This window comes from Schistocerca cancellata, chromosome 1, assembly GCF_023864275.1.
Source record: "Schistocerca cancellata isolate TAMUIC-IGC-003103 chromosome 1, iqSchCanc2.1, whole genome shotgun sequence".
Lineage (NCBI taxonomy): Eukaryota > Metazoa > Arthropoda > Insecta > Orthoptera > Acrididae > Schistocerca > Schistocerca cancellata.
In genome coordinates, this window is record NC_064626.1 from 379,298,677 (window position 1) to 379,312,208 (window position 13,532).

At 40.7% G+C, this 13,532-nt stretch overlaps 1 protein-coding gene across 2 annotated transcripts in view; it reads left to right on the forward strand.

Annotated features, from left to right (window-relative positions):
* The window catches only part of LOC126175002 (CLIP domain-containing serine protease 14D-like), a 241,053-nt gene extending 234,659 nt beyond the window's left edge, over positions 1–6,394 (forward strand). For both annotated transcript variants that reach the window (XM_049921490.1, XM_049921497.1), the window contains one exon: positions 5,340–6,394. In XM_049921490.1, coding sequence (XP_049777447.1) covers positions 5,340–5,659 — 320 coding nt within the window. In that variant the 3' untranslated portion in view covers positions 5,660–6,394. The remainder of the gene's footprint in view (positions 1–5,339) is intronic.
* Positions 6,395–13,532: the final 7,138 nt, after the last annotated feature.

The following is a 13,532-nucleotide window of genomic DNA, read 5'->3' on the forward strand; positions in this document are numbered from 1 at the left end:
ATTATGTGTAGGGTTAGCCGGCCGAACTTCAACATCATGAGGTGATCCGCCTACAGTCCTATTCCCACCGTATTCATCGTAGTATCGATTCTGGTTGCCGTACCTGTAGCGTTCACGATCTTGTCCACGTCCTCGATCATTTCCGTTGTTCCACCTGTGTTCGCGACCGTTACCCCAGTTTCTATACGGCCGGTTCCGATTATTGTTCCGTTCGCGTTGCGACGACCAGTCACGCCGTTGATTAGTACTACGGCCACGACTGCGATCGCGCTGCTGTGCCCCGTAATAACTTTGTGCCTGATTAGGCGGGCATTCTCCTGTATTGTACTCCAACTCTTGGAGAAGTGTCTTAAACGTTTCCACGTCCTCTTTGCATCGCACCCAAGAATTACGTGGCGCAAGTGCATCGGCAATTTGGTGATGCATATCCTAATTAGTTCCGCAGGCCCGTATGGGTCGTATAGAAATTGATTTGCCTGCAGCATGTGGTCGAATAGGCGTGCTGGGCTGCCCAAACCAGACTGGTTCAAATTTGGCAGCATAATTATGCCATGCTTGACCATATCTTGTGCCGCTTCCGACCAATAGGCGGACAGAAAGGCTTGTCGAAACTCCCGAGTGGAGTTGCAGTGACGCGCTGCCGACCTCATGCGAATCGCCGGTTCGCCTTCCAAATAGCCACACATATATTCTATCTTATGTGAACTTGCCCAGTCGGGGGGAAGACAGAACTCAAATTGCTCGAGCCATGCTCGTGGATGTATTCCTTTTTGTGAATTTCGAAATATCTCAAACTTTTTCACCATAAGGAAATGTTTGAAATCAAATCCCCGCATTTCCTCTCGGCGAGGCCCTTGAATGTTTCTATTTTTCTCATGTCTGCCCCTCAAAATACATTCTTCCCTGTCGTCAAAATCTCCCTCATGGCCGGAGTCCCTCTCTGCACTATTCGTACAATTATTTTTGGTGCTATTGGCGAGTTCGGAATCACACCCCATGCGGCTTTCCAGATGCGCCACGCGTTCTTGTAATTCGCCTGTTACAGCTTTGTGCCGCCTGTTCACTTCGAACTGTCCCTTCTGAAATATAAGAAGCGAACGCACTTCTTCGGTCTCTGCGGCCGCTACCGGTATAGTATTGTTCTCGCTTTCCGTCACCTTCATCGTGCCTACGATGTCCGCTAATGCCGCAATCTTATCATGTATTTGTCTGTTGTCCTCCGCCCCAGTCTGCTTCAATTGTTCTACTTGCTGTTCGAGTGCGTGTATCGCTAGACTGTTGCCCGCTACTGTGTTGCTAATGGACGCTGGACAATGCGTTTCCGCCTCCTGGACCCTCGAGAGTACCTGCTGGTGTTCTCTTTGGCATTCTTCTCTCAGTGCTTGGAAATTCCTAAGTAGCTGTTCTTCGCTCTCTTTCGATTCCGCATCGCGACTCCGCTTGCCCTGTTCTAAGGCTTGCAGACGATCATCGATTTGTTCAAATGTACGGCCTAATTATTTCATAATATCACTTTTTATTTCACTTGCCAGATTGTTTATTCTTTGTGAGATATCATCGGACACTCTCTGCATCGACTTGTCAACTTTATTTGTCTGCTGGATTAGTTTTTCGTCTATTTGTTCACCTAGCTCACGGATCGATTTTTCGGATGATTCTTTTTGTTCTCGGAACGATTTTTCTGATTTCTGCGTCATTTGTTCGTCTAGCTCTCGAATCGATTTTTCAGATTTCTGCGTCATTTGTTCGCCTAGCTCTCGGATCGATTTTTCAGATTTCTCTGCGTTTTCTTTATTTTGTTGCAATAAGGCTTTCATGAGTTCTGCCAAATCAATTTGGTTAGTTGGAGGCAAACTAATTTCTGGCTCTGATGTGAGCCCGTTCGTCCTGTTTTGCATTTCCTCTGAAGTATTCCCCATTGCATTTTCGGAACCGTCTGGCGTGTTAATATTCGAAATTAAATTATCCCCATGGTCCATGTTGCTTAAGTTGTTGGACCGCCTACTTTTAGCTTGGTTACGAGTCTGCATTAGTTCAATTTATGCCCGGTACGCAACACACTAATCAGAATAAATGTATCCCGCAAAAATTACGACAGTCACACGAAAGATACCTAACTTAGTACGCACTTTTTCACACGCACATCAAATTTATATCTTTGATCGAAGTCAGTGCAATTTGCAAGCGAGAAAAAAAACGCATACATATAAAACACACAAATATAGAAAACAAAACAAGACAAACAAACCAACGCCGCTCAACAACGCCGTGAATCTTTTGAAAGTCTGCTCAGAAACAACACAGAAGTTGTTTGAGCGCTGCAGGGAAAAAATTAAGATTATACAACTCTCGCAATCTAACGTTTCAGAGATTCCAGAGTCTAGCGGAATCACAGAACAGGGTCGCCATGTATAACGTTGTTGCTTTAATTTGCTATATAAGCGGCGCTGCTAGACAATAAAAGCGGTTTAAAAGCTGTGAGCTATCTGAGGAAGTTAACCTTGCATTACTGCGCAACTGTTTCACCAGGTATCCTGTCTAGCTTACCAAATTCCCGACCAGACTAACATTAATTATAATCTTTTAATAGTCATACGACAACCGGTGATATATATATATATATATATATATATATATATATATATATATAAAAGAGAATTCAAATAAAAAGAAATAAATCTGTTTATATTTGGAAATTTATTTTAACATTGATCACTGAAATTTCAGCATATTAAACGTGAGTCATAACTAAGCTGGTGCCTTATTTAGGACTGTGAAAATGTGAGTTTGTAATCTTACGGAACACATCAAATATGGAGCCAAGATTGGGAGACTGCATACAACACTGCATTCATAAAATAACACATGAAGAACGTTGAAACATATGCAAGAAGAAATTAACCACAACCAACCGATTCAATTTTCACCCAAAGAAGTTACGTTCGTAGCACAATCCTGTCCGTCATGTAATTACCACACACTGGTATACTAAATTCATACTAACTCTCTGTGAAATCTTCCCGAAAAGAATAGCTGAGGGCTACTTTGATGATTACACCACATGCTTCACGTGGTCAACTTGGTTTACACAAAGAGTGTAACTCCACAACAATTTTAATAATTAAAATAAATTAGATCGAAAAGCAATTTACAAAAGAAAAACCTCGAACTGGTTACTATCGTCTTACTATTAACCTGATGGGACAAACAATTGTATAAGCACGTGGTACTGGTTTCACAAAGTACACCCCACGTGGGTTGATTATAAATAAAAGTTGCTATATTGAAAATTATTGTCAAGACGAGACGTTATAATCTCACGCACATTCGCATTTAAGATTGATGAACTTAGTTAGAGTTACTGATCAACACGTGGTTCCACTTTACTCACAAAGTAGTGACAAAGCAACTACCATAGTATATTCTGAACTTCACACGAGAATTACACTGCGCTGAAATTTAAGATAACATTAGATATTTTAGAGCTAAATCTGAAATAAAGGTGATTAAATTTTCAGTTAGGCTGAACTTAAGAAATCCATTGTCCTACGGACTCAGCAGACACGCGCTTAGCCGGAGATCTTACCACTTTAGACGCTCTCTACGGACAGACTGACCTGGTTCCTTCCTGAGGGTGGCTCCCCACTACAAACGGAAGTGGCCAGAGGGGCAGCTTCCTATACCAACATGACAAGGGACAGACAGGACCATACTAAGGATAGAAACCTCTTTGCTTTTAGAAAGCATAGCTATCTGTTCCGACGTTGGTCCTACTGTTCTCTAGCAGAAAGGCTTGTCTGCTACCCTGAAGCATGCAACTAGAAATACATTTGCTCATTCATCCTCTCACACAGAAGGGAAGGGGGATGACAGTATCTTATCATATACAGTATATAAAAGAAAGCGGATGTAGGTTCCGTATGAGACTGTGTGACGTGAATTACATATAAACTGTGTTTTAAAGTGTAGTAGTGTGACAGATCGTTCTTGTTTATGTGTAAAAGTAACACGTTCCACTACTCAGTCTCCTCCCAGATAGTCAGAAACACCACAGTAAATTTAGAAGAGGAATTTATGCCGTAAATGACAACAGATTTAAGAAATCAAACATGAAAGGAATCCAACAGAGACCTTTCAACATCTGCACGAATAGTTCGACGACGTTTGCAGCAGCATGGACTATCAGCTCGGAGACCATGTCTGCGGTTACCCTTGACGCTGAATCACGGACAGGAGCGCCTGCGATGGTGTACTCAACGACGAACCTGGGTGCGCGAATGGCAAAACGTCATTTTTTCGGATGAATCCAGGTTCTGTTCACAGCATCATGATGATCGCATCCGTGTTTGGCGACATCGCGGTGAACACACATTGGGAGCGTGTATTCGTCATCGCCATACTGGCGTATCACCCGGCATGATGGTATGGGGTGCCATACACGTCTCGGTCATCTCTTGTTCTCATTTAGGGCACTTTGAGCAGTTGACGTTACGTTTCAGATGTGTTACGACCCGTGGCTCTACCCTTCATTCGATCCATGCGAAACCCTACATTTCAGCAGGATAATGCACGACCGCATGTTGCTGGTCCTGTACGGGCCTTTCTGGATACAGAAAATGTTCGACTGCTGCCCTGGCCAGCACATTCTCCAAATCTCTCACCAACTGAAAACGTCTGGTCAATGGTGACCGAGCAACTGGCTCGTCACAATAAGCCAGTCACTGCTGTTGATGAACTGTGGTATTGTGTTGAAGCTGCATGGGCAGCTGTACCTGTACACGCCATCCAAGCACTGTTTGACTCAATGCCCAGGCGTATCAAGGCCGTTATATCTGCCAGAGGTGGTTGTTCTGGGTACTGATTTCTCAGGATCTGTGCACCCAAACTGCGTGAAAATGTAATCACATGTCCGTTCTAGTATAATATATTTGTCCAATGAATACCCGTTTATCATCTGCATTTCTTCTTGATGTAGCAATTTTAGTGGCCAGTAGTGTATTTTGCTGTCAACGGCATCGAGAACAGTATCTTTTCCTCAGATAATTTCGCGTATTCTGCCGTTTCTGATGTGACCTATTTTGGAGGGCGACAACTTCTCCATCAAAAATTCCTCTCAAGGGCATCGATTTATTTTTGTCCTTTTTAGTTAGCTCCCGTATTTCAGCACCATATGAAGTGATACTATCTGCGACTGGCTTCAGCAAGACCCTTTTCCTATTTGTAATGTTGTTACTCCGTGTAATTTTTTTCTGTGCGATAAATGCTGCATATACATAATGAATCGACGGTTGTATCAGGTGGCACGAAATCCTACCTGCTTGACTCGTTGTGCTCCACAGAGGACCCGCGGCCGAGCCCCATCCTGCAGACGATCACGCTGCGCGTTGTGTCGAACGCGGAGTGCGCGCCGCGCTTCGAGATGTACGCCGAGGTGGGGCCGACGCAGATGTGCGTGGGCGGCGTCGTGGGGCAGGACTCGTGCGGCGGCGACAGCGGCGGCCCGCTGATGAAGGTCGAGGCGCTGGACGGCCCGCCGCGCTACTACTTGCTCGGCGTCGTCTCGTTCGGCTCCAAGCGCTGCGGCGCCTCCACCATGCCGGGCGTCTACACGCGCATGGCCGACTACGTCCACTGGGTGCTGGATAACATGCACGAGTGAACGACTGTCCCCGCCGCTCATCTCCCGGAACCTTCTTCCTTCCACCAGCAGCGTCCGTTCTACCAGTCTGCTAGGTCTCATTCACCTTCATGCTCTCCTCAGTTTAACTGTTCTCGTCGAGACGTCTTCCAGTCCGTATTCTCTCATCAGATATTGTACTTTGACAAAACTCCAGTTGTAATTTGTGAAACATTATTATTAAAATACACCTGTGATATTAATTTACACAGCAGCAAAGAAATTTTAAAGCTTATTTTCCTTACCTATTTCCTTGAGACAACAGTGATCTTCCAACAAGTATTGTTTTCACCATCAGTTTTCTTTAAGTAACTACCCATAAAGTTGGTTACATTGGATTCGATTGTGCAATCCAAACGTTGCTAACCTGGTGGCAGTCACCACCTTTGGGGTAAAATGAAATTTTCTGGGCAGTAAGACCCAAATAGTTGAACTCTGTTTTTGTTCAGGAAACTAAATCACTCTTAAAACATCATTATGATTACCACTATTTCGTAAATCTGTAACGCCGATTGCATAAGTTATCAGTAATTACCTTTTTTTTCAAATACTGTGCCACAATGTGATGGAGTTTACAAACAAATGTATGAATAATGTCTTCCTTCTTTTTCACATAGTTCACCCAGTGCACACATGCTTTGTTCTTTGTACTATGCACCCATGGCAGTAAAACTGAAACATTCTGTAACGTCTCTGTTAGATTCGTTTCATATTATTTAAGATTATTTTGTACTGTGCACACTAACACATGTGTGATTTGGTTTTGTACTTCTTGTTTGTCCCCATTCAGTTGCATGGAGCTACATTACAGTATCTATCGATTTTTACAGTATGCATCCAGTGCTATGTATGTTACCTACATTTTGTGCTATAAATTCCTTTCTCTGTTTATCCTCTGAATGAATGAATAAGTGAGTCTCTATCTTGAATGTTATGTGGTAGCTATACAGCTATTGTCTATCTACTGTGGTAGTAACAATGTAGCCAATGTAGGTTTCTCAGTCCAGGCAAACCGATGTGTACGCTTTTTGTAGTAATTTGACAGTATTTGGTGATGGAAAGGGTTCCTCGTCTCTTCCAGCTACCTGAGGGAAGTTTGTTACAGGGAGAGAGTGCTCTCAGCACTCGGGAATGGACCCTTGGTGAGTGGAAATGGTTGTCTTAAGACCGACTTGACACTGGTGAGTGTGCTAATGTGTTGCTATTCTGATTGATGTAGATGCCTGATTTGTTAGTTCAGTTTCAAGTTCGGTAGTCAATTTCTTATATTTTTTAATTGTTTCTTCACGAGTATTGTGCGTGTTTTCCAATCCTTGCTTGCTATAAGCAGAACACTTGGTGTAGGAAATTCGTTACTCCAGTGTAGATTTAAAGTTCAGTTAACTGACTTTCTTTTAATTGAATTGTATGTGTGGACTTCTCTCATGTGTATGTCTTTTATTTCTACTGCTTTTCATTTAGTTTCAGTTTTAAGTTTCTGTAGCTTTGTTCATGCTATATGGGGGTAATTTCACTGTGTGCATTTCAGTACCATCGTACATAAGTTTTATTCTTAATCCCGTGTAATATTTCATTGCTCTTTGTATCTATATGGCTTAAACCTGTGTTCTTGAAGTGTTCACGAGCCTTAAAATTTTGCATAGTTGTTGAATATTGACGGCATTTGAAGATGTTTCACGCCACTGTACCTTATTTTCATGTCCAAGATGATGCAGATAAATTTCTTTGTCAGAAAGTGTTCTGTAGTATTCGTATTCACAATAATTCAGTCACAGTGACAGGAATGAGTCTATGAGCCTTTGACTTATTGTGATGAGCAAAATTCTTTCATCTCTGTTGAAATTGTTAATTTTAAAAACTGTAAAGAAATTTGTGATGCGGCATCTCTGACAGTAATAGACTTCTCATTGAGAACCAAAGGAAATAGAAATTATTTACTCTCCTACAAATCATGACGAAATCGGTACTCAAGTATCTGTTTCTGTACGCAATGGACAATTTACCTCGTCTTGCTGCTGCAACTGCATGATCAGCGACATGCTAAAAATATTTCAAAAGCAATACTGTAATCCCTGCAGAGTGCAACACATGGTCATAATAATTGCAATAACTACAACCATTGTGTTTCTGTAGAGAAATTGAATGATCAGAAGGGGTTTGGTCAACTAGCCTTACACAGTGTAAAATAAATGAAAGTAACCAATAAAGAGTTTAATTTACTATATTTGCATAATAGATTATTCAAACAGTGTCAAACTTTACACAAACTTTAATTATTCCACAAAGTCTATACTTGATAAACACATCTCTGGCCACAAGAAACATACGAATATTACTCTCAATGTATGCATAGACAAATCCGCCAAAATTCTTGAGAAACAACTACGTGCAACAAATTGGCTTATTACAAAAATCCTCAATTAATACCAAACTCTTCTCTAGCGCTACTATCACTATCACAGAAGGCTGTGATCTCACATGTCAAGCAGCTTCTCTCCACCACAGGTTGCGTCCGACCACTTCTGACTCCTCTCAACAACTGTTAACTCGCAATTACTCGCAGTAATAGTATCTCAGACTCAAGTTTGAGTATGCACACCACAGCATAATCATAGGTCACTTTGCAAAAAATATTAACATCCAACTTTCGTAACCCCTGCTCTCACTTTAAATAACTTTGTGGGGTGATTCTTGCCTAACATGTTAGCAAGGAGCAAATACAAAATTGAGAAAAATAGCATCAGATATTTTACAAAAGTGGTAGAATATATAAACATAAGCATAAGATTACATAAGTTATGTACGGAGTAGGAAACTGATAAGGTGTACAATGTAGTCAAGAAAAAATAATATCCAAGTATCATCTTGTGCTTGTAAGTACACATCTTCTCCTGACATTGATGGTACTTCATTTGAGAGGATAGCAAAATGTTATTTATAGTCCTCCAAGAGTGTAACTATCTTTCAGTTGTGTAGATACAAATATTATATAGGACTGTAAATAGTGGAAAGAGAGAGACAATCAATATACAAGTATCAGAACTCAGGAATTCATTACATACATTATGTCCACTGACAACCACACCAAAACATTTTAGTGTGTCATTTCTTTTCATATTCAGATAAAGATACTGTAAGGAATCAGTAGTAATAGCATAAGGCTCAAGTACACTTTGTTAAGAACCAAAGAATTCATGAAGATCATAAAAGCATTGACTTTGTATCCATTTGAGAAAACAGGTTCTCATAATTGACATAGTTGATCAAGTCTCATATATCACACAATCACAGAAACGAATCATAATGAATAAATGAATAACTGTAAGCTATATACACTTGTATTTAAAGGTCAACGTTATGTGAATAAGCACATAAGCTCAGTGCTGATTAAATGACTCAAAATAAATATGATCACAGATAATTACGTAAGTGTGGCTAGTTTCTTGAAGTGAAGTTGTAATTATGAAGTTTAGGCCAATCACACAGTGGCAAAATCGTTCTATATAAATTCATTTTCTGATGGTACAGTACACAGCATACCATAAAATACATGTTTTGATCCAGAATATGTAAATTGTGTGACATGTAACATCACTGAATGACTTATAGATTTGTCCAAAGATGTTAAGAGAAACAAATTTTTTCAAAAATTTTAGAATTCATCATAGATCCCAGAGCTAATATATACAGGGTGTTTCAAAAATGACCGGTATATTTGAAACGGCAATAAAAACTAAACGAGCAGCGATAGAAATACACCGTTTGTTGCAATATGCTTGGGACAACAGTACATTTTCAGGCAGACAAACTTTCGAAATCACAGTAGTTACAATTTTCAACAACAGATGGCGCTGCGGTCTGGGAAACTCTATAGTACGATATTTTCCACATATCCACCATGCGTAGCAATAATATGGCGTAGTCTCTGAATGAAATTACCCGAAACCTTTGACAACGTGTCTGGTGGAATGGCTTCACATGTAGATGAGATGTACTGCTTCAGCTGTTCAATTGTTTCTGGATTCTGGCGGTACACCTGGTCTTTCAAGTGTCCCCACAGAAAGAAGTCACAGGGGTTCATGTCTGGCGAATAGGGACGCCAATCCACGCCGCCTCCTGTATGTTTCGGATAGCCCAAAGCAATCACACGATCATCGAAATATTCATTCAGGAAATTAAAGACGTCGGCCGTGCGATGTGGCCGGGCACCATCTTGCATAAACCACGAGGTGTTCGCAGTGTCGTCTAAGGCAGTTTGTACCGCCACAAATTCACGAAGAATGTCCAGATAGCGTGATGCAGTAATCGTTTCGCATCTGAAAAATGGGCCAATGATTCCTTTGGAAGAAATGGCGGCCCAGACCAGTACTTTTTGAGGATGCAGGGACGATGGGACTGCAACATGGGGCTTTTCGGTTCCCCATATGCGCCAGTTCTGTTTATTGACGAAGCCGTCCAGGTAAAAATAAGCTTCGTCAGTAAACCAAATGCTGCCCACATGCATATCGCCGTCATCAATCCTGTGCACTATATCGTTAGCGAATGTCTCTCGTGCAGCAATGGTAGCGGCGCTGAGGGGTTGCCGCATTTGAATTTTGTATGGATAGAGGTGTAAACTCTGGCGCATGAGACGATACGTGGACGTTGGCGTCATTTGGACCGCAGCTGCAACACGGCGAACGGAAACACGAGGCCACTGTTGGATCACCTGCTGCACTAGCTGCGCGTTGCCCTCTGTGGTTGCCGTACGCGGTCGCCCTACCTTTCCTGCACGTTCATCCGTCACGTTCCCAGTCCGTTGAAATTTTTCAAACAGATCCTTTATTGTATCGCTTTTCGGTCCTTTGGTTACATTAAACCTCTGTTGAAAACTACGTCTTGTTGCAACAACACTCTGTTCTAGGCGGTGGAATTCCAACACCAGAAAAATCCTCTGTTCTCAGGAATAAACCATGTTGTCTACAGCACACTTGCACGTTGTGAACAGCACACGCTTACAGCAGAAAGACGACGTACAGAATGGCGCACCCACAGACTGCGTTGTCTTCTATATCTTTCACATCACTTGCAGCGCCATCTGTTGTTGAAAATTGTAACTACTGTAATTTCGAAAGTTTGTCCGCCTGAAAATGTACTGTTGTCCCAAGCATATTGCAACAAACGGTGTATTTCTATCGCTGCTCGTTTAGTTTTTATTGCCGTTTCAAATATACCGGTCATTTTTGAAACACCCTGTACATAGTAATTACATATGATTTAAATACAATGGAAAATTAGCATTGCTCGAAGATACATTCACATACACAGTAAAATTACAGATAAACAATCCAAATAGGTTCAAGTAACCCAGTTTCGGTGCTAGATACTTAAGAGAGAAATTTATATGGGTATGCATGCAGTTCCTTCTGATACAGAATAAGTGACTTGATCTTCAGTCAATGTAAGTTAGTAAAGAACGTCATTTCTTATGATTGAATATTCAGTCTAGTTTTCATAACTTATTCAGTCATTAAGTAATAGGTCTGTGATTATCAACAGTACTTCCTTATTATTACAACATAATTATTTTATGTTTAAAAATCATAGTATTACTTACATGATGACCATCAGATAGAAAATAGAGCATCACAAGGTCAATATTGTCAGGTGGTACATGTCAACTTTTTGGAGTCAAAATCGAATGGAGTCAGTGTCTTATGGCATCAGAATCGTACGGAACCATAATCTTATGGAGTCAGAATCGTATGGCTATACACAGTTAATCACAACAGCAAAATAAATACAACATTCAAAGAAAATATCTTATAGAGCAACTAATAATGTCATAACTTACTCTAAGATGTAACACAGAAAAAGATTTATCCTTGAATTGTTTAGTAATAGCCAAAAGATATGATTTATGAACCAAAAATGAAGCAAATTACTTCTCTTGAGCTTCAGTATTGCTTAATGACAAGAGAAAAAAATCATCTTTCAATCATTAACTTAATATGGTAGAATCAACACTGCATCATTGCTGTAGCGGAACCGTAAGACAATGTCTTAAATAAAATTATTGAAATAGAAAGACTGTTAAGTATTGAAGTAACTTATTTTATGCAATTATTTACAATATGCATAAAAATGTAACTGATCAACTTGCATCAAGAAGCAAAAATACTACCAGCTAAAATGAGAAGTTGTCAAAATGCATAACATATTTTATATAAACGTCACAAATCAATGTTTTTAACGTGACTTGGTACTTTTAGAATGTCTAGTTCTCTGTAACAGACCACTGCAACATTCGCATTGTTAGAATGTAACTCGCTGGCTAAGTACATTATACAGTACACCAATCTGAAAATATCGTTTAGTTCACACAAATGCATACGGTTCTGTGTTTTGTATTACTTCTGCAACAGAGAAAAATTCAGTTATGATCATATCACGCACAAAAATTAAAGTATAGCAAGTGTAAACAGTAAAAAGTAGCAAAACAAAATTTTTTGCTGAGAGAATTTCATTTTACCAGCTAGAAAATTCAGTTCACACATATGTCACGTAATTTAGCAGCAGAGTAAAAATCTTTGTAAAAAAAATCCATGCTCATCACTTGACAAATACATTCACATATGCACTCTTATCTCTGAATAGGTGATAAGAAAATCTGTCATCTTCTAGCATTGGTGTTTCTTACACCTAAAAGTTTCCTGTTTTCTGGAATTTTCAATATATAAAGTTGGTATCTCAAACTGTAATTCGTGTTCTTTCCGTAATCGATAGCTCTTAACGTCATAATACATCTCATAGCAACAAAACTTCAATAATGCTGTTCTCTCAGAAATCCTTTCATGATAAAATAAATCACTGTTGAAGATATCACTGTGACTACTGAAAGTTATCCTGGCATGGGACGCCACAATGAAAGTTAACCTGTTGTGTAGACTACATAAAATGATTGAGAATGTAGTAAAATTTACTAACAACATTTATTTTTTAAAGGAAAGGACAGACATAAATTATAGTTATTGACTGAATGCAGTAAACAACTAACAGTTGGGTTAAGAGAACAATGGACAAGGATCGTGGGTGGCAGAAGTGAGTCAAGTACTCTGGCCTAAAACTGTGTATAACGGAATCTGAATTGATCTGACACTGACTTTGATTGATCAAATCTGCTGAAGTTTATATACTCATAGGTGCAGCTGAGAGCAAGTGGCGATTGAGATCTGTACGGTCTGACACAGTCGGAGCAACACTACGGTACCCTGTTTGCTTCATGCAGCGATGTACGTAAATTGCAGCTGGCGAGATGTGTATGGCGGAGGCGAGGCGTAAGGCGGCACCTGTGAATCGATCGCGGCCACGAAAGAAATGCAAAATCTCACGGTCTAGCGATCAGGCAGACCGATCGCAATTTACTCTCTACCAGAGCCCTGAAATCATGGTAGATTTCAGTATGTGACATACCCATTCGTTGGTCACACCAAGAACCAATTTGGCTCACTTATATGACAGAGCGCACAAGGATACCAAATGTCAGGAGTGGTAAACCAAAAACGAATAAGTGTGCCCTCAGCAAATGAGTAGTCTGAGGCATATGAAGTCACACTGTCGGTACAGTAAGAGCTTCACCACAGGCTCTCCAGTCTACTACTTGCAAGTGAGTCAGTTTCAGGACAGCCGGCCGAAGTGGCCGTGCGGTTAAAGGCGCTGCAGTCTGGAACCGCAAGGCCGCTACGGTCGCAGGTTCGAATCCTGCCTCGGGCATGGATGTTTGTGATGTCCTTAGGTTAGTTAGGTTTAACTAGTTCTAAGTTCTAGGGGACTAATGACCTCAGCAGTTGAGTCCCATAGTGCTCAGAGCCATTTG